Genomic DNA, 22,175 nt, shown 5'->3' on the forward strand with positions numbered 1-22,175 from the left:
ATATACGACCAAGCTCATCGCTCTGCCAATATCAAGCACGTAGGACCAACTGTTTAGTTCACGTCAGGGAATTTGTTTACTACACTCCTGGAAATGGAAAAAAGAACACATTGACACCGGTGTGTCAGACCCACCATACTTGCTCCGGACACTGCGAGAGGGCTGTACAAGCAATGATCACACGCACGGCACAGCGGACACACCAGGAACCGCGGTGTTGGCCATCGAATGGCGCTAGCTGCGCAGCATTTGTGAATCCGCCGCCGTCAGTGTCAGCCAGTTTGCCGTGGCATACGGAGCTCCATCGCAGTCTTTAACACTGGTAGCATGCCGCGACAGCGTGGACGTAAACCGCATGTGCAGTTGACGGACTTTGAGCGAGGGCGTATAGTGGGCATGCGGGAGGCCGGGTGGACGTACCGCCGAATTGCTCAACACGTGGGGCGTGAGGTCTCCACAGTACATCGATGTTGTCGCCAGTGGTCGGCGGAAGGTGCACGTGCCCGTCGACCTGGGACCGGACCGCAGCGACGCACGGATGCACGCCAAGACCGTAGGATCCTACGCAGTGCCGTAGGGGACCGCACCGCCACTTCCCAGCAAATTAGGGACACTGTTGCTCCTGGGGTATCGGCGAGGACCATTCGCAACCGTCTCCATGAAGATGGGCTACGGTCCCGCACACCGTTAGGCCGTCTTCCGCTCACGCCCCAACATCGTGCAGCCCGCCTCCAGTGGTGTCGCGACAGGCGTGAATGGAGGGACGAATGGAGACGTGTCGTCTTCAGCGATGAGAGTCGCTTCTGCCTTGGTGCCAATGATGGTCGTATGCGTGTTTGGCGCCATGCAGGTGAGCGCCACAATCAGGACTGCATACGACCGAGGCACACAGGGCCAACACCCGGCATCATGGTGTGGGGAGCGATCTCCTACACTGGCCGTACACCACTGGTGATCGTCGAGGGGACACTGAATAGTGCACGGTACATCCAAACCGTCATCGAACCCATCGTTCTACCATTCCTAGACCGGCAAGGGAACTTGCTGTTCCAACAGGACAATGCACGTCCGCATGTATCCCGTGCCACCCAACGTGCTCTAGAAGGTGTAAGTCAACTACCCTGGCCAGCAAGATCTCCGGATCTGTCCCCCATTGATCATGTTTGGGACTGGATGAAGCGTCGCCTCACGCGGTCTGCACGTCCAGCACGAACGCTGGTCCAACTGAGGCGCCAGGTGGAAATGGCATGGCAAGCCGTTCCACAGGACTACATCCAGCATCTCTACAATCGTCTCCATGGGAGAATAGCAGCCTGCATTGCTGCGAAAGGTGGATATACACTGCACTAGTGCCGACATTGTGCATGCTCTGTTGCCTGTGTCTATGTGCCTGTGGTTCTGTCAGTGTGATCATGTGATGTATCCGACCCCAGGAATGTGTCAATAAAGTTTCCCCTTCCTGGGACAATGAATTCACGGTGTTCTTATTTCAATTTCCAGGAGTGTAGGTGACGCACTTAATTGCTTGTTGGATATACGACCAAGCTCATCGCTCTGCCAGTATCAAGCACGTAGGACCAACTGTTTAGTTCACGTCAGGGAATTTGTTTACTATATAATGCAATGGAAGTATACTCAGTTGCGGAGCTGGCAGATACCCATTTACTGTACCGATTAGCAGATGGTAATGGCTGTGACGTTGAACGTTTGCATCGGGTGAGATTTCCAGACCGACGGTGCCTCGACAGGAGAGCGTCTGAAGCAACTGATTGTCTTAGGGAGCACGGGAAGCTTTAGTCTACTGCTCGCGACTACGGAGGTGGGATAGCTTAGAAGAACGAAGACACCTCAAATGGAGGAGGAACTTCTTCGTGCAGTTCACGAAAACTCTAGTGTCAGCGAAAGACAATTGGCTGTAACAATTAATGTTAACCACAAGACTGTCTGGGAAGTGCTACAGAGAAACTGCTAAATCCGTACCATGTACAGCACGTGCAGGCTCTATCAGCGGCTGATTTTCCTGCACGGGTACCCTTCTGTGAGTGGTTCATTCAACGATGTGTCAACCGTCACTTTAGTGTAAATGTTGTGTTCACGGGTGAGGCTTCGTTTCAACGTGGTCAGATGGGAAATTTTCACGATTAGCACGTATGGGCTGTCGATAATCCTCACGAAATTGTGCTATCGCGTCATCAACGAAGATTTTCATTGTTGGTGACTGTTGGTTAGGGTCTCGTGTTCTTCCACCCAGGCTCAACGAAGAAAATTACCATGCTTCTTACAAAAAACTCTTCCTGTTCTGCTGGAACGTGTGCCTCTAAGACGGCGACAAAACATGTACATCATGCACGATGGAGCTCCTTTTCATTTCGACTTAAATGTTCGTAGGCTTCTAAATAAGAGTCTGTTACAGACGGATAGGTGAAGTGGACCAATCCCTTGGCCTCCACGCTCTCCGGATCTAAGCCCACTAGACTTTTATTTGTGGGGTATTTGAAAGCTCCCGGTGCAAGATGTACAGAGTCTTCGTGTCCGTTTTGTGGAGGGCTGTGGAACAGTACACAATTTCCCACTGATACGTCAGCCCAACAGGAATTCATTGCGACAGCGGGATGATGCACGTATCCTTGCTAACAGAGGGCATTTTGAACATTTCACTTAGGACAGTGTTTCATACTCTATTGATACGTTCTTTTCCTATTTTTCCCATGATTAATGTGTTGAAGAGTAGTAGAAACTGAGCTCTGACAAGGAGATAAAGCGTTTTGGGACCCATGTCCATATAACATACTTTTTTCCTCTACGGGTGAGGAATGTTCCCTGGAAGTTTGGGTATACCTTTTTCGTACATCCTGTGTTTGTACAACACAGAATATAAATGATAATAATAATTTACGGCTTTTAAAGTTAGAGATAACTAATTTACCATTTCATGCCTTCATGTAACGATTGTTACGGGCAGTCCGATGTGCTCGTGAACTAAGTATGTATTATACATTTTTATATGAAATGTTTAAAAAAGCATACTACATCCTTATAGGAGAAAGTACTGGTCGAAACTAAAAGAAATGGGTCGATTTACTTCTGTCGAGAACGGCCAGTACACAGCGGCTCAGTCTGCCTTACAAGCACAATGCTCATTTCTTGTTGGTCGTGTTTGTCTCTGTACTTAGCCCTCTGACTGTGATGCTGTTGTCAGACTTGACACTTACACTTATCTCCTGCATAAGCAATTCTATACGTATCGTGTTACACTTAAACTTACCTCCTACATCAACAATTCTGTACATATCGTGTCGAGGTTGTGCTGGCGTCAAAACAAGATTAGTGATAACAAAGATTATTAGTTAGGGGTGGATTGGTCTGGAAGGTCCAGTAACATAACCTCCCCGTTCAACTGAACTTAATCCCTTAGCTTTATGACTGTGGAAACATCTAAAGGCATTGGTATTTTTTTCAGCAATTGATAACATTACACGAGCGCGTGTCCCATGCTTGTGACCAAATCCGAGGGCAGCCAGGTGTCTTTTCACGAGTTTGTGGTTCTTTGAGGAGGGCCGAAAGATGTTTAGGTATGAGTGCTAACATCACAGAGCACCTCGTGTGGTGTCAACGAATAGGTGGCTACAGAAGTCAGAATGGTCCAAATCTCAATAACCATTAGTTTCCCGAGTGTCTTCTAGCTAGCCCCTTCCCGCAGCAATTGGATAGAGGTACTCACGAGGCCGTCGTCCAGCTTGAGGATGGTAGTCTGCTTGCTGAGCGGCAACTCGCGGTAGGCGTCGTCGTCCGCCACGTCGGGCAGTTTGTCCCACCAGCTGTTCACCACCTGCGTGTGCGACTTGGCGTACGTCACGTTCTCCATCTGGAACAACCCCACACACAACTTGCAGTATCCTCTCGTGTTCTCCTCGGTGTCTGCTTCAATGTATGGGCGTGGCTGTTCATTCAATAACTCCCATGGTAAACTAGAAGACAGGACAAGAGAGTAGACGAGAAGAGCAGAGAAAGTGGGTGCTTACTCATGCATAAGGCCTCATCCAAGAAACTATAGAGGATACACAAGTTTTAAGAAAGAAGATAAAGCAATCATCAGTCTGCAGGTTTCGTAATCACATTGCGCTACCAGACACAGTCCTATTTGTGATAGTCTGCCCTTAACTTCACAAAGTCAATCGTGAGGACACCTAACTACAACTAGGCATTTTGGATATAAAAAATGAAATGATCACATGGCATTGTTGGCCGGGAGGCCCCATGCGGGGGAGTTCGGCCGCCGTATTGGAAGTCCTTTTTAGTTGACGCCACTTCGGCGACTTGCGAGTCACTGATGATGAAAAACACACAACACTCAGTCATCTCGAGGCAGAGAAAATATCTAACCCCGCCGGGAATTGAACCCGGGACCTCGTGCGCGGGAAGCAAAACGCTACCGCAAGACCTCGAGCAGCGCATTTTTATTTTTTGTTTTTGAATGTAAAAAAAGCATTACCATAGTTAAGTATCTGCATGAATCTAAGGACCACTTGGAGATCAAACTACAACCTTTGTGTTATCAGTGTGACAATTACGAACTAAGCAATCATGTACCCAGTCGTTGATCTGAACATCAGCCAAAAGCAGACAATAAAGATGTAGCCTTGAAATCGTTTATCTTTAATTCCTACATCTTACAAAAAGCTTACGAAAGTAAAATAGAGATTTTCATTTCAATTTCTTTAAACATGTTACACAACTTCACTTACGAAAAAGGTTCTACGGATACTGGTTGTCTGAATCGCATCTATTTACAGATACATTATTTTTGCTTCTGTTTGATAAAGGGAATAAGTAAATTTCGCGGAGAATGGAACTCTTACGCTACAGAGGAATGCGCGCTATTTTGAAACTTCCTGCCAGATAAGAGTGTATTAAGCTTATCCACTATGGATGCAGTGGTATACCGTGACTATATATTAATTCGACTGGAAACCAGATGCTTGCCTTTGCAAGCAAGGATCTTAACGACTGATCTATCAATGCACGACATACAATCTCCTTCCTCTTTAACAGCTTCAGTTCTGACAGTACCTCTCTCCTACTTTGCAAACTTCACAAAACACTTCTGTACACATTGCCGGGATAACAGTCCTGGAAGATAGAATATTACAGAGAAGTTGTAACACACCAGTTTGTGGCCCCTTCGTTCGGTTAGTGGTAGTTGCTCGCAGAACCCCAGTATCGGTTTTTCCGATTTCGGAGGATGGGGACTTGGAGATGATTGGCTGGCCTGAAGGTAAATTGTAGCGGTCTGGTCCGATCCTTCTGTCTCCATGGGCAACCTATTTTCACAAGGTTGCTGGTGTTTCTTGACACCTTTTGGAAAAGAAAATTCTCAAAGGGTTGAGAGGAAGCAGAGCTTTACAGCAAGTACTGCGAGAGTTAGCACGAGACAGCCAATTGATGTGCCTACGTTTTGCTCTGGATGTTAAATGGACGAACCTTCTGCTTGCAAAATAATTCTGAGAAGTGGTTTTGGAGCTCGCGAAATTGGGAGCCAGCCGCCAACCATCACGAGCTTACCACGGAAGTCGTGGGCGCTGGCTGGCGGAACTGCAGCTTAAAAAGGAGTTACGCGAATGAAGTCGGGAGTGAGTGGTCTTCAGTGACCAACAAACTTGTTTTCCGACTTTTCTGACAAAGGGAGCGACTTAATGAGTGAATATTTGCTGAATGGACAGAAGTCTCGTATCACCTCACCGGGTCGAAGATACTCGTTCGGTAAAACATCGTATTCTGCTGCGTGAAGGAGTCCCGAACCGCCTGCTGTACATCTTCTCGTCCGATAGTAATCGTCGACCCTTCAAGGCCCTTTTTAAGGTGTCGATGGTGCTATAATCGCATGGGCAGAGATCAGGACTATAGGGCGGGTGCTAGTCAGTCTCGTACTTCATTTGGCCTAACGTCTGCGTTACGACATTTGCGATACGGAGATGTGCGTTATCATGAAGCAGTACCACACCCTGTCTTGATTCCACAACGGTGATTTTCGACAGACACGCTGCCCCATGGGCCTGCGCATTCTTCATTCTCCGATGGATGTCTACCGGTGTTTGACCTTTTGCAGCCAAGAAAAGAGTAACAGCACATTGGTTCTGTTTGGGAGCATGTGGTAAAAACGTCACATAGTTCATGTTTCCGCATTAACTGCACGCACGTCGGAAAGATACGAATGCTATACTAATCACTTGCCTACATGTCGGTGTTTATACACCAGCATTTGAGTCGCGCTACGTTGCGTTTATGCTGCAGCAACGTCCTCAGACTTGCAACTGGTTTTAGATAATACTTGTACTACAATTGATGCCACGCGGGGTAGCCGCTCGGCCTCCCTGCCACAGTTCGCACCCCCTCCCCCCCCCCCTAGCCCGTCGTCGGAGGTTCGAGTCCTCCCTTGGGCATGGGCATGGGCGTGTGTGTTGTCCTTTGTTAGATGAAGTAGTGTGTAGGCCTAGCGGCCGATGACCTCAGCAGTTTGGTCCCATAGAAACTTACCAAAAATTACCAAAAAAAATTTACAAATTTGATTTCAGTCTCTAATTGCTGGTGTGTAGTAGTTTAATAATGTAATAGATAGGCTATTAACCTCATACTATCAGGATTTTATCGACTGCAACAGTTTTAAATTGCAACAGAATATCGTTTCCAGGTTCACGACCATGTCGTACCCGGAACACTTTTGCACATTCAGGAAAACCTTACCTTTCCAGAGTAATTTTTATAACTCCAGAAAATGACTGCAGCACACAAAAAGTGAATGCTAGCGTTTAAAAATGGAGTAAGAAAATATATTAAACTCCCACTACAGGCTAAAGTTTGAAAAGTGATCCTACTACAGCACTCTACATAAAGAACAATGAAGAAAGGCCAACATCTTAATTTCTTCCACACACATCTCGTGAAATGACCACGACAGGAAAACCAAAAAATAAAGCTCATGCGGGAGCTTACAGACAGCGTTTCTTACCAGCTACCATTCGCGAATGGAACAGGAAAAGGGACGAAATGGATGATAGTGATACTAGAACTACACTTCGCCATACACCATGAGGTGGCTTACATATGGAAATATCGATATTTGGCAGCGAGATATGCGTAGCTCCTGCACTCAGCATTCTGCCTCCTCGTGCTAAGCTTCCGCCCCCACGCAAGGAGATCCAGTGAGAGCATCACTGAAGGCAGAAGTCCGAGATAACCTCGGTGGCCTCTAGTTCAGCAGTAGCTGAGGCTGCAGCAATCTGCAGATCACGCGTGACCTCTCGGCACGGCCTCCACGTGCCGCCAGGGCGACGCTTTTGAAATCAGCCTTCTCACGTTTGTGTGATCTTCTGAAGACGTAAAGGTACCAACCAGGTCCAGAACGAAATCCTCACGCTATACAGATATGGCCAATCCACAACTTTAAATCAAACCAGTGTCCGCCCCCGGTAGCTTAGTGGTCAGCTCGACAAAATTTCGATCCTAAGGGCCCGGGTTCGACTCCCAGCTGGGTCGGAGATTTTCACCACTCAGGGGTGTCCTAATCATCATCATTCCATCCCCATCGACGTGTAAGTCGCCGAAGTTGCATCAAATTGAAAGACTTGCACCCGGCGAACGGTCTATCCGACGGTAGGCCCTAGTCACACGACATTTACATTTATTTAATCAAACTAGTAAGGTTCTCCGGATTTCATTCAAATTTTGCGATATCTTCGTAACTTGAGGGGCTTTCCTTGGTGTGATTACCACATTTATGTAAAAGACAAATGAATAAAATCAGTAGTTCTACCATCGATCTCTCAAGTGTTTGAAAGTAATGCAACCTTGTCCATCACGCCTTGGTTCTTACCAAGACTATTATTCGAGGACCTCCTTCACATCTAAATTCATACTCCGCAAAACATTGTTCCTTTCACGTATGGAGCGCTTAATGACTCCTTGTGTACAGTAATTAGTCCAATCTCGTCTTCATACCCTACGGGAGCGGTGCGTATGGGGTGTAGCGTATTTCCTAGATTCATTTAGAAATACTGTATTTTGACACTTTTTATGCTTTCATGAGATATTCGGTGTCTGCTAGTTTAGATTTTTCAGCATTTTCTTGACGTTCTCTTGCGTGCCAAGCAAACCTGAGACAATTTTCGGTGTCCTTCGTTGCACGCTTTCAGTATCGTTTGTAGCCCTATTTGGTGTGGGTTCACACAATCCAGCTGTTCTGTAGTGCCTAACTACGCAGGGGAGACGGTTGAGTACACACTCAGTGTCGTGAATGCAGGATATGGGAATGAAAAGACATTAAAAAACCTAGCGCTCCCATATTAGATGGAAGATGGTTGAACAGCGTTTAACGTCGGCTTGACGACGAGGTCGTCAGAGACGGACCACAAGCTCGGATTGGAGAAGTTTGGGGCTGAAAATCGGCCGTGTTTTTTTCAAAAGCACCATCACGGCATTAGCATTAAGTCATTTAGAAAAACCAAGGAGAACCTAAATCTGGATGGCCGCACAGGAGTGTAAACCGTCCTTCAGTGTCGTACCACACTTCTTCGGCGGTACGTGGCGAAAGCCATCCGCTAGAAAAGTCTTTCAGTTCATTTATCTTTGCGCGAGTTACTACTCGTTGGAGAGGAGCAAAGACAACCTATACAGGGATCTTGTCTGTTACGAATTCCGCAGTCTTTGGTTTCATAGAGAAAGTACACGGTGATAATTATTGAACAATGTGATCAAAAAACGTACATTAGTTACAAACTACGAAGCGCACACAATTATTCAACATACAAATGTCACTATAGATATTCTGATTCAGGCTATCACATGTTCGATGTGCCTGCTGTCATTGGGGATGATGTGGCTCAGACGAATAGCAAAATTCTGCATGACCCGCTGAAGTGTCGGAAAATCGATGCTGACGATGACCTCCTGAATGGCTATTTTCAGCTCAGCAGTGGTTTTGGGGTTATTGGTTCAAATGTCTCTGAGCACTATGGGACTTAACTTCTGAGATCATCAGTCCCCTAGAACTTAGAACTACTTAAACCTAACTAACCTAAGGACATCACACACATCCATGCTCGAGGCAGGATTCGAACCTGCGACCGTAGCGGTCACGCGGTTCCAGACTGTAGCGCCTAGAACCGCTCGGCCACCGCGGCCGGCTTTGGGGTTTTTACTGTACACCTTGTCTGTAATACACACCCACAAAAAAGAGTCGCATGTGTACAGATCCGGAGAATATGGCGGTCGATGGAGGCCCATGCCAGTACCTCAAAGCCAGAGTGCGCTTCCCAGAGTGCTCCTCCAGGACATCAGACACTCTGCTGCTTCGATGGGGTCGAGCTCCGTCTTGTATGAAGCACATCTTGTCGAAAACAGGGTAGCTTTGGATAATAGGGATATATCATCTTCCAAAACCTTGACGTACCCTTCGGTAGTCACCGTCCCGTCAAGGAATATCGCACCGATTATTTCGTGACTGGACATTACACTCCAGCCAGTCAGCCGTTGAAGGTGAAGGGACTTTTAGATCGCGAAATTCGGATTCTCAATCCCTAAATGCGCCCGTTTTGCCTTTTGACGAACCCATCGAAAACAAAGTGGGCTTCGTCACTAAACCAAACCATACATACCATACTAATTCCCATCGTGCCTAACGCAAACCTTTCAGTAGTTATGACGATTTTATTTCATATAGTTTAAAAAATGTCACCCCGTATATCAACACCCTACGCTTTACGAGGTACACCGATCAGTCCGGTGTCAGCGCGGTCGAGTTTCGGCCAACGTGCCCGTGCAGACTGCAAGAAAGGCTCACTTGCGTTACTGGGACTGTAGGGACTTGATGCATCACGAGGACGCTGTCTGCTCTAATTCTATGTCTTCCTCTGACGTATCATTGTGATATCCATTAGCCGGCCGTTGTGGTCGAGCGGTTCTAGGCGATTCAGTCTGGAACCGTGCGACCGTTACGGTCGCAGGTTCGAATCCTGCCTCGGGCATGGATGTATGTGATGTCCTCAGGTTAGTTAGGTTTAAGTAGTTCTAAGTTCTAGGGGACTGATGACCTCACATGTTAAGTGCCATAGTGCTCAGAGCCAATTGAACCATTTTTTGATATCCATTATTATGCTGCAACAAACAGGAGACCATTGCGTGTAGCCGGACATTGGTGGAATTCATCTTAAGACACGAAAAAGACGCACCACGAAGAAATTATCTTAATGAGACGGAAATCGGTAGATGTAATTTACATGTATATACAAACATATGACAACAATTTCAGAAAAATTGGATGATTTATTAAAGCAAAGCAGCTTCACAAATTGGGTAAGTCAATAACGCTTTGCTTCAATTATGGTCCTTATGCAAGGAGTTATTCGGCTTGCCATTGATTGATACACTCCTGGAAATGGAAAAAAGAACACATTGACACCGGTGTGTCAGACCCACCATACTTGCTCCGGACACTGCGAGAGGGCTGTACAAGCAAAGATCACACGCACGGCACAGCGGACACACCAGGAACCGCGGTGTTGGCCGTCGAATGGCGCTAGCTGCGCAGCATTTGTGCACCGCCGCCGTCAGTGTCGGCCAGTTTGCCGTGGCATACGGAGCTCCATCGCAGTCTTTAACACTGGTAGCATGCCGCGACAGCGTGGACGTGAACCGTATGTGCAGTTGACGGACTTTGAGCGAGGGCGTATAGTGGGCATGCGGGAGGCCGGGTGGACGTACCGCCGAATTGCTCAACACGTGGGGCGTGAGGTCTCCACAGTACATCGATGTTGTCGCCAGTGGTCGGCGGAAGGTGCACGTGCCCGTCGACCTGGGACCGGACCGCAGCGACGCACGGATGCACGCCAAGACCGTAGGATCCTACGCAGTGCCGTAGGGGACCGCACCGCCACTTTCCAGCAAATTAGGGACACTGTTGCTCCTGGGGTACCGGCGAGGACCATTCGCAACCGTCTCCATGAAGCTGGGCTACGGTCCCGCACACCGTTAGGCCGTCTTCCGCTCACGCCCCAACATCGTGCAGCCCGCCTCCAGTGGTGTCGCGACAGGCGTGAATGGAGGGACGAATGGAGACGTGTCGTCTTCAGCGATGAGAATCGCTTCTGCCTTGGTGCCAATGATGGTCGTATGCGTGTTTGGCGCCGTGCAGGTGAGCGCCACAATCAGGACTGCATACGACCGAGGCACACAGGGCCAACACCCGGCATCATGGTGTGGGGAGCGATCTCCTACACTGGCCGTACACCACTGGTGATCGTCGAGGGGACACTGAATAGTGCACGGTACATCCAAACCGTCATCGAACCCATCGTTCTACCATTCTTAGACCGGCAAGGGAACTTGCTGTTCCAACAGGACAATGCACGTCCGCATGTATCCCGTGCCACCCAACGTGCTCTAGAAGGTGTAAGTCAACTACCCTGGCCAGCAAGATCTCCGGATCTGTCCCCCATTGAGCATGTTTGGGACTGGATGAAGCGTCGTCTCACGCGGTCTGCACGTCGAGCACGAACGCTGGTCCAACTGAGGCGCCAGGTGGAAATGGCATGGCAAGCCGTTCCACAGGACTACATCCAGCATCTCTACGATCGTCTCCATGGGAGAATAGCAGCCTGCATTGCTGCGAAAGGTGGATATACACTGTACTAGTGCCGACATTGTGCATGCTCTGTTGCCTGTGTCTATGTGCCTGTGGTTCTGTCAGTGTGATCATGTGATGTATCTGACCCCAGGAATGTGTCAATAAAGTTTCCCCTTCCTGGGACAATGAATTCACGGTGTTCTTATTTCAATTTCCAGGAGTGTAGTTTTGTTGGATATCATAGACAAGCATTAGAAGCTCTCACCGTGCGTAGTGGGCAATATCATGCTGAAATGTAAGCCCTGGGTGGCTTGCCTTGAGGGACATCAAAACGAGGCGTAGAACATCGTTGCTGTGCAGTAAGTGTGCCGCGGACCACTACCACAGGAATCCTTCTATGAAAAGAAATGGCACCCCTGACCATCGTTCTTAGTTGTCGGGCCATATGGCGGGCTACAGTCAGGTTGGCATCCCGTCGCTGTCCAGGGCGTCTCCAGGTACGTATTCGGTCGTAAATCTCATTAACTGGAGTAGAACTTCCCTCAGTGAAGAAGCCCGATATCCAGCGAAGATCCGCCTGGAGACACCGCAGACATCAGTGGGATGCCAAGCTGAATGTCACCAGCCATACTGCCGGACAACGAAGGGAACTGAGGTCTCTTTCCATAGCAGGATCCGTTTGACAAGCCATCCTGGGCTTATATTTCAGCAAAATAAGGGCCGCCCGCATACGGAGAGAATTACCTTGGCCAGAAAAGTCACCGAACCTCTCCCCAGTTGAGAACGTTTAGAGTATTATGGGCAGGGCCTTCCAACCAGCTCGGGATTTCGATGATATAACGCGCCAGTTGGACAGAATTTTGCACGACATCCCTCATGTGGATATCCTACAGCTCCATCATTCAATACCAAGCTGAATAGCTTCTTTCATAACGGCTAGAGGTGGCCCAACGCGTTGTTGACTTGGTCAATTTGTGAAGCTCTTTTTCTCGAACAAATATCCAATTTTTCTGGAATTGTAGTAATGTGTTTGTACATGTACATCACACCTACCGATTCTCGTTCCATTCAGGCAATTCCTTCATAGTGCACCAGTTTTTTACCAGTGTATTTCATTCGCAGAGTTTTCAACTCTACAGAGGCACCATTCTTGCGTACTAGCTTAAATCTGCTGATCAAAGCGAGATGCTTTGTACCACGTCCAAGATTGAATATCAGTATTTCATTTGTTCATCCATGGATGTAGATCATGGCATAGATTACTGTCCTACTTACTTAATATAACTAAGAGAATTTAATATTGTGTCGGATTCCTTTTCTCCTCTGATTCAAATATTTTGCGGAATTGTACTCCAAGTGGTCTGTTAGAGAACAAATTTAACTTTGTTGCTGCAATTTTTCGTACGTTTGTTCGATAATAACACATAGTTATTCTAAATTTCTCTTTTATTATTTTCATCCCACAGTCATTTCTGAAAATTATTACGTTTTTATGAGCTGTTCTCATGTGCTCATGTATTCTTACTTAAAGCGGCAGTTGATGGTATCGTTCTGCCTTCCATAGAATCGTTTTAAGGATGGGGTGCCATCAGCACAAGTATGTTCAATTATTCAATTGTTTGCACGCATTTTACAACAAGTATAAGGTAAATCTGTGTTGCTGAGAACTTTGAGGATTCCTGCTGATCGTGAATATGTTCATAGTGATCATTGGCATTAATTTTCACTGGGAACAGGTGTTGGACCATGCATAGTCTGGTTTTACATCCTCACTACACATAGCCATACTACTTTAACAATGGAGAGAGAAGGGTGAGGAGGGAATTTATAGAGGCAGGGAGGAGGAAATTGACAGAAAGGAAAGAGGAGGAGTTGAGAGAGGGGGAGAGAAGGAGATGGAGAAAAAAAGGAATGAGGAGGAGATGGACAAAGAGAGGGGATGAGGAGATGGACGAAGAGAAGGATGAGGAGGAGATTGACGAAGAGAGGTTGGATGAGAAGATGGATGGAGAGAGGAGAAATGAGGAGATGAACTTCGTCGGGATGAGAAGATGATGGAGGGGGAGGATGAGATGGACAGGGGGGGAAAGGAGTTGATGGACAGTGGGGGTAAGTGCACATGGACAAATGGGAGTGGAGCAGATCGAAAGAGAGAGGGGCAGTACGAGATGGATAGAGAGTGGGGAGGGTGTGGAGGAGATTGGCAGAGAGCGGGGGAAGGAGGAAATGGACTAACAGAAGTTCGGAGTAAATACATACCCAGGCAAGGCCGGGTACTCAGCTAGCCCTCTCTGTAAGGAGGATGTAGAAATACTTTCGGATCGTATCAGGAGCATATGGAGTATGTTGATCTTAATGTTGCATTCACTTAAATGCATGTTCCAGCTTCTCTTAGTTCACTCATTGCGCTATGAAAGTCTTTCCCACTTCCAAGCATATCGATCAAAGAGCAGTTAGATCGCGTTAATTTACATTTAAAAGTCAAAATTTGGTATAAAAGGTACATGCTTTTGGAGGATTTTCACTGAAGACATGTCAGTGACATATTCATGTTAGTTCAAAAAAGGAGTAAGACACTTTCAGTGGGCAGCAACATTTCTAAACGCAAACTAATTATCTGATTTTTTAACTGAATTGCATCAAATTACTTAGCATGCTAACCCAATTTCAAAGGAAGGCATCAGCTTAAATCGTGTTATATGCTGACACCTGTAGTCAAATAAGACGGACAAATTATCTCGCAATCACCATGAAGACACAGTTTGACGTGGATAGCGTAGCCACTACAACTAGCAATCATTTCATTTTTATTGTTCTTATTTAGTACACCAAAACACAAACTGATGGCGAGTGTTTGTCCGTGGTGAACAGATCAAAATGGCAATGTTCAGAATGACTGATGTATTGTGAGGTATAATAACATGATATCTCTATTGCGATCGAAAACACACACACACACACACACACACACACACACACAAACAAACAAACAACCACACGAAGTCGCATCCAGAAGAAACTGGAGAATGAACACCCATTTTCTATAAGTCCCTCTTAATTGTTTAACGCCAAGCATTGCCTTTCGCTTAACGAATCCGCTTACTCTCCTACTTTAAACCTTACCAACTTATCAAGTTCCTTTCCCTCGCCATACACTTTTACATTTCTTTGTATCCTATCCTTTCCATGACATTAACTAAATCACTAATATTGCTGACCCTCTAGTTATCAAACCTGCCTGCTACTGAGCCTATACCAATACATACCACCGTCCATGTTGTCTTCCAACACAAGTTCCACAACCGCCCTTCTCAAACAATGAAACCTACCCTGACGCTTAACAATCTTAAAATGTCTAAACCTGTCCTATTTTTCCTTTCTCACGCACGCATCTACATCTGTACTCCACAAGCAACCTCACGGTGTGCCAGAGGATCCTCTGTGTTCCATTGTCACGTACCCCTTTCCCGCTGCAGTCGCGAATGGCTCGTGGGAAGAACTATTGTTAGTAAGCCTCTTTGTGAGCTCAAATCTGTCTAATTTTGCCTTCACGAATTTTAAGCGAGGTATGCATACGAGAAATCAATATATTGGTTGACTCTTCTATGAGCGTACACCCGAGGAAACCACACGACGATGAACACAGCCTCTCTTGTAGCGTCTGCCACTAGAGTTGTATGAGCTTCTCCGTGACGCTGCCGCGCTTGCTAAATGAGTCTGTAACGAAACGCACTGCTCGTGTTTTGTCTTCCCTCTTTCCTCTATCAATTCTATCTGGAACTGATCCCAGACTGACAAGTACTGATCGTAAGAGTGTTTTACAAGCTACAGCACTTCAAATGGCTCTGAGCACTATGGGACTTAACATCTATGGTCATCAGTCCCCTAGAACTTAGAACTACTTAAACCTAACTATTCTAAGGACAGCACACAACACCCAGCCATCACGAGGCAGAGAAAATCCCTGACCCCGCCGGGAATCGAACCCGGGAACCCGGGCGTGGGAAGCGAGAACGCTACCGCACGACCACGAGATGCGGGCGCTACAGCACTTCCTTCGTGGGTGAACTACACTTTCAGAGGATTGCTCCAATTAATCTATCTGGCCGTATTGGCGATTACTGCTACGTGGTCATTTCATCTTAAATCGCTACGTATGCATACTATCAAATAACTAATGGAAGTAACTACTTCTAAAACTAGATAGAATTTTATTTTCGAATTATGTTGAACGCTATATGCATGGCTGTACGTAGTGTAATTTTGGTTTCGTTCAGTATTTGTCTGTGGGGCTTTGGCTATGGTTAAATTTCCAGTGAAACACATCAGAGTTCGCATAGTCTGTTCCACCCTATCACTGTCTTTCCTCACTATCCCCATGGCCTGGCCTCCATCCCAGCTACCCCTATCCCAAAGCCCACGTCTCCTTCCTCAGTCTCACACACTACACATCGCAACATAGTACGTAACCGACCAACTCTATTACTGTTCCACTCCTTACACAACCACTTAATTATGCTACTCTATAATTACATTTTGTTCATATTTTGCCGTTGCAAACGTGACTGCGCTCAGTACACTGGAAGTGTGAATTAAAAACCGCCTTCAGTCACAAATTTTCGTGTTTCATTCAATACATGATGCATTTCGAGCCCTGTGGGTCCATCATCACGTGTAAAATGTTTTAATACATGATTTATTATTGCACTCGAATGAGGTGAAATATATTCATGAAAAGGCTTGATGTTAGCTTATGAATTCGTTTTTAAAATACGGAAAATATGGGCGAAACAGTGGAAAAAAGGAATAGTGTAAACTTACCACATAAACCAAGAAAAGCGTTTTTAAATTTTTAACACCATCATATATTGGTTTCTCCATCCTGTTCATGCATACCACTTCACTCAAGAGGCACATTTGCATACACATTTTTGTAAACACTTCACAGATGTTGTTGTGCATGGTGTGATCAGAGTTGAATTTATTCGTAGTGCCAGAGATCTAATTATTAAGCAATTGAGATATGCAAGGAATAATTTCAGAATAAGTCTTTAAAATTACTGAAATAACTGCGATTGCTAAATCTGTCTGTTAATTTAACACAGATTCTGGTTTTTTGATTTTATGGCGGTATTTCTCCAGTTGCTTAGCGTCTTACCATTGGCTTCATTATGCAATATTACCAAATTGTTTTCTAGACGGATTTTAATTCATATTTCCAGTGTACTGGATGTAATCACGTTTGCAGCTGCAACATATGGAACTGAATTTGCCAAGCCAGGCACTGAAAGCAGTGTACAAAATGAAAATTATGCAAGCTAATGCTAGTATCAAGTCCACCAATGAATATCTAGCGTGTGATTTTCGTCCTACTTCTGTCAAAGTGAAGATCAAAAAGCAAGTCTGCTGCAGTCCAGATTGCCAAAAGGAAATGTGATATACTGTGGATGAAGTCAGAAGTAAAATCTCAGTAAAAGAAGGAAGAAAATATTATTAAGTGCTGTTATTACACATATTTACAATTAGCTAATACACTACACACATTAGAACTAAAAGCTGCTGACGATTATGTTGAAAATATTGTAAACAAGACGCAATCTGAAATCTCGCACAGGTACCAAAAGAAATTAGAAGCCATGCAACTAAAACTGCATCATCAACAGGACAACCAATCATCCAACAAAATACAGTATTATGAAAGAGTCATTAATAAAATGACATCACTTTCAATGCAAAAGAACATCATCTGCTCAGGAAAAGGGTAAAAACAATGTTAAACCCAAATTAAGTAACAGTAACCTCAAAAAACGACATCATACACACTAAAAAAGCAGCTGATTTAGCTGACCCAAATAACACTGAACAGACTGTGCTAGCACACAGCATAAATAAAACTATTCAGAAAAGCATAAGTAACCATAAAGAAACACCCAAAGCAGTTTATCAAGAGAGAAAGCTAGTAAACAGCATAAACATGAAATTCAATAATAACAATGCCACAATTCTTATCAATACATCACTAAATCACTGACGTTCTTTTCTGAAAGCAACATAAAAGACCTTAAACAAGATCTAATTGTAAAAATCCAAACAAAAGCAGGAAAATGGTTAATAAATACAATTTCCTATTCACAGAAAAAAGCAAAAACATGTATTTTAATGAATCCCACAGCTCCAAGACTGAAAGCTCAACCCAAGTCCCGTTAATCTCATGTCCTGTTGAGGACTATTGTCATTATTGTTCTATAGAGGGCTATTGTCTCCAAAGTCTCTCAATTACTGAATGAAATTCTGAAGCAGTACTACACTTTTGATAAGTCATACTCAGTTAAGAACTCAAGTGAATTAGCAACTACAATTAAAGATATAGAAATTCTTGCAGGTGCCAATTTTGCCTCTTTTGATGTTACTAAACTATCTACAAATGTACCACCTCAAGAAACAATAGACATAATCTTTGAAAACTTATTAAAACATAAAAATTGTCAATTGCATAAATATTAGAGGTCAAGGACATGCAGTTAATATTGTCACACATTTACTTTACATTTAATGGGAAAGTTTACCAACAGAAAGAGGATCTTGCCATAGGCAGTAGCATATCAAGTTCTCTTGCAGACACATTTCGCAATCATCTGGAAAGTAAGCTCTTTAAAGAAAACAATAGACTTAAAAGTAAAATAATATATTACTGGAGATACGTTGATGATAGCTTGCTGCTATTAGACGGAACAAAAGAGGAGATTCAAGAACTACTAGCATTACTCAATTCTTTCCACAAAAACATAAAATTCACATTAGAACATGAGAACAACAAAGGCATAAATTTCCTAGCTCTTAAAATCGCCAATCACCAACAAAACACACGTTCAGCATACACAGAAAACACACATACACAGACTGGGCAACTCATCATGCCATCACACCACACAGAAACATAGTGCAGTTAGGACCATGCTACACAGAGTACACTCTCTTGATTTAGAAGAGAAAACCCTCAGGAATGAACTAGAAACAATAAAAAGGATTGCCATAAACAGTGGCTAGGCACAGCAAATGGCCACATTGGGAAAAAAGAGAAAATGAGATTTTCACTCTGCAGTGGAGTGTGCGCTGATATGAAACTTCCTGGCAGATAAAAACTGTGTGCCGGACCGAGACGAGGTACTGGAAGAATTGAAGCTGTGAGGACGGGTCGGGAATCGTGCTCGGGTAGCTCAGTCGGTAGAGCACTTGCAGGCGAAAGGCAAAGGTCCTGAGTTTGAGTCTCGGTCCGGCACACAGTTTTAATCTGCCAGGAAGTTTCAGAAGAGAAAATATTTGCCGGTATCCAATACCGAGGTCCCACATCACAAAAAATTGCTAGCCCTTAACAAAAAGTAACAGTTGCATTCTCAACTAATAATAAGTGAGGAAACTTACACGTCTATAACATAAAATCAAATACACAAAAATTCAACAACAGTGGCGAGTACAGAGTACCGTGCCCCAGTTTCCCTGACTACCAGAAACTTCAAAACCTGTTTTCAATACCACGCAAATGCTTTTCACCTCCACTTACAAAAGTCAGTTATTGCACAACGTATGTTGGAAACGAAACATATCATCAGCAGTCTAGGATATAATTGTTAGTACTGCATAATGAAGCCAATGGTAAGACCCTAATCCGCTAGAACAACTGGATGTATACCTCCATAACATCAAAAAACCAGAATCGATGCTAAATGAACAGACAGATTTCGTAGGGCACAGTTATTTTAGTAATTTTAAAGACCTATTCTTTAGTTATTCCCTGCATATGCAATTAGACCTGTGACACTAAGAATAATTTCATCTTTGATCGCACCATGTACAACACCTGTGCAGTGTTTACAAAAATGTGTATACAGATGTGCCTCTTGAGTGAAGTGATATGCATGAACAGGATGGAGAAACCAATGTATGATGGTGTCAAAAAATTGAAAACGCTTTTCTTGGATTATGTGGTAAGTTTACACTATTCATTTTTTCCACTGTTTTGCACATATTTTTCGCATTTGACTTAAGAAATTCATAACTGAACATCAGGCCTTTTCATGATAGGAACATACATTTCACCTCATTCAAGAGGAAAAATAAATCATGTACTAAGACAAATTACAGCTGATGATAGACCCACAGGTTCCGAAATGCATCATGTATTTAATAAAACACGAAAATTTGTGACTGAAGGCGTTTTTTAATTCATACTTTCAGTGCACACTACTTTTCATTTATTCTTTACCAATACGCGTACTACAACACAGTACAGTGAAAAAAGTGTCCATGTTTTAAAGGAGAAAAAACTTTTCTAACATTTCCATTGTACAATCGTCCATTTCAGTCATTCAAAAAATGTAAATTTGTCACCATTTTAATATTTTAAAACCATGCCTGTATATTTTTATAAAAGCTCTAGGTCGAAGAGGTCACCATCGCCCTGATAAGGGAAGAAATGAAATTACAATACAGAAAAAAAAACAGAAATCATGTCGAAACTAAACAGTTCTAACATAAAATTCGCTGACACGGTGATTCGTTGCCGTAGCGCTAGGATCATGAAGTGTCAGCAATACACTTGCCGCAGCGAAAACTTTTTAGTGCGTGGTAATCCCTCTTATACGGCTAACAATATTGTTATAAAATCTAATCTGTAAAATTATCCTACTTAAGCTGTTCCAGGCGATAGTACTCAAGAAAATTATATATTACGGGTAATTTGCAACAGACAAAAACCCGTCTTCCATTTCTTTGCTTAGTCAGTAATTAACATCAAAGTCTTTTTCTTTTTTCTTTAAATAAAAAGAACAGCTTTCGGAAACTGGATTTGTTCGTGCTGTTAATACCTACCTACAAGGAAATAAATTCTACTTGTGGTCGGTGACATTCGCCAAGAAGAGCTCCCAGCCAAACTTGGAGAAAGTACTCTATTTCGAAAGTCAAGACACTCTTTCGCTTGGTTAATTTCTGAACATTTTTGTGTATTTTGTGACGGACGTGCATCTTTTTCTCGAAACAGCTGTATGAATTCTCTATAATGTGAACATTTTTCATTTGACGTAGATTTGCGAGCTTATAAAAGTAGTGACAGCTTCGAAACATTGGTTTGCATGAAAAATGATACATAACTGTCGATCTTTTGATTTCTTCGTACATCGAAAAATGATACTGTGTACGTACAGGTGAACCTGCACTCCACCAACAGAATTTCGGAGATTGTTCAGAAATGCTTTCTGACTATCGTAGTATAAGATACCCATTGTGTTGGGTGGTCACAGACTTATAAAGTGATTATGATTCAAATGGCTCTGAGCACTATGGGACTTAACATCTGTGGTCATCAGTCCCCTAGAACTCAGAATTACTTAAACCTAACTAACCTAAGGACATCACACACATCCATGCCCGAGGCAGGATTCGAACCTGCGACCGTAGCAGTCGCGCGGTTCCGGACTGAGCGCCTAGAACCGCTAGACCACCGCGGCCGGCAAGTGATTATGATTCGTTAGGTTTACACTGAGGTGACAAAAGTAATGCGATAGCTCCTAAGATCGTGTCGGACCTCCCTTTGCCCGGCGCAATGCGGCACCTAGACGTGGTATGGACTCAAAAAGTTGTTCGAAGTCCCCTGCAGAATTACTGAGCCGCACGGCTCTGTAGTAGCCCATAATAGCGAAAGTGTTGCCGGTACAGAATTTTGTGCACGAGGTGACCTCTCGATTATGTCCTATGTTCAATGGGATTCACGTCGGGCGATCTGGATGGCTAAACCATTCGCTCGAATTATCCAGAATGTTATCCAAACCAGTCGCGACCAATTATGGCTGGGTGACTTGGCGCATTTTCATCCATAAAATGGATGGCTGCAAAATGGTCTCCAAGTTGCCCAACATAACCATTTCCCGTCAATGATCGATGCAATTGGACCAGACACCTCAGTCCATTCCATGTAACCACAGACCACACCATTATGGAGCCAACATCAGCTTGCAAAGACCCTTGTTGACATTTTGGTCCATGGCTTCGTGGAGTCTGTGCCACACTCGAAGCCTACAGTCAGCTCTTAACAACTGAAATAGGGACTCATCTGATCAAGTCGCGGTCTTCCAGTCGTGTAGGGTCAAACCTATACGGTCACGGGCCCATGTGAGTCGCTGCAGGCGTGCGTCACTCGTCTGCAGCCATAGCCTATCAACGCCAGCTTTCGCCTCACTGTACATTGATATCTGAGGTGATTTCATGCAGTGTTGCTTGTCTGTTAGCACTGACAACTCTACGCAAACGCCGCTGCTCTCAGTCCTTAAGTGAAAGCCATCGGTCACTGCGTTGCCCGTGGTGAAATGTAATGCCTTAAATTTAGTATTTTCGGCCCAATCTTGACACTGTGGATCTCGGAATATTGAGCTCCCTGACGATTTCCGAAATGGAATATCTCATACGTCTAGCTCTGCCAGTCCGCGTTTAGAGTCTTTTAATTCCCATCGTGCGGCCATAATCACGTCAGAAACCTTTTCACATCATTCACCTTTCATACCACGAT

At 44.6% G+C, this 22,175-nt stretch overlaps 1 protein-coding gene across 1 annotated transcript in view; it reads right to left on the reverse strand.

Annotated features, from left to right (window-relative positions):
- The window catches only part of LOC126184436 (vitellogenin-like), a 273,799-nt gene that overhangs the window by 245,872 nt on the left and 5,752 nt on the right, over positions 1–22,175 (reverse strand). Inside the window, exon 2 of the mRNA XM_049926828.1 lies at positions 3,722–3,865. Coding sequence (XP_049782785.1) covers positions 3,722–3,865 — 144 coding nt within the window. The remainder of the gene's footprint in view (positions 1–3,721; positions 3,866–22,175) is intronic.

The sequence above is a fragment of the Schistocerca cancellata genome, chromosome 4 (genome assembly GCF_023864275.1).
Source record: "Schistocerca cancellata isolate TAMUIC-IGC-003103 chromosome 4, iqSchCanc2.1, whole genome shotgun sequence".
NCBI classification, from domain to species: Eukaryota; Metazoa; Arthropoda; class Insecta; order Orthoptera; family Acrididae; genus Schistocerca; species Schistocerca cancellata.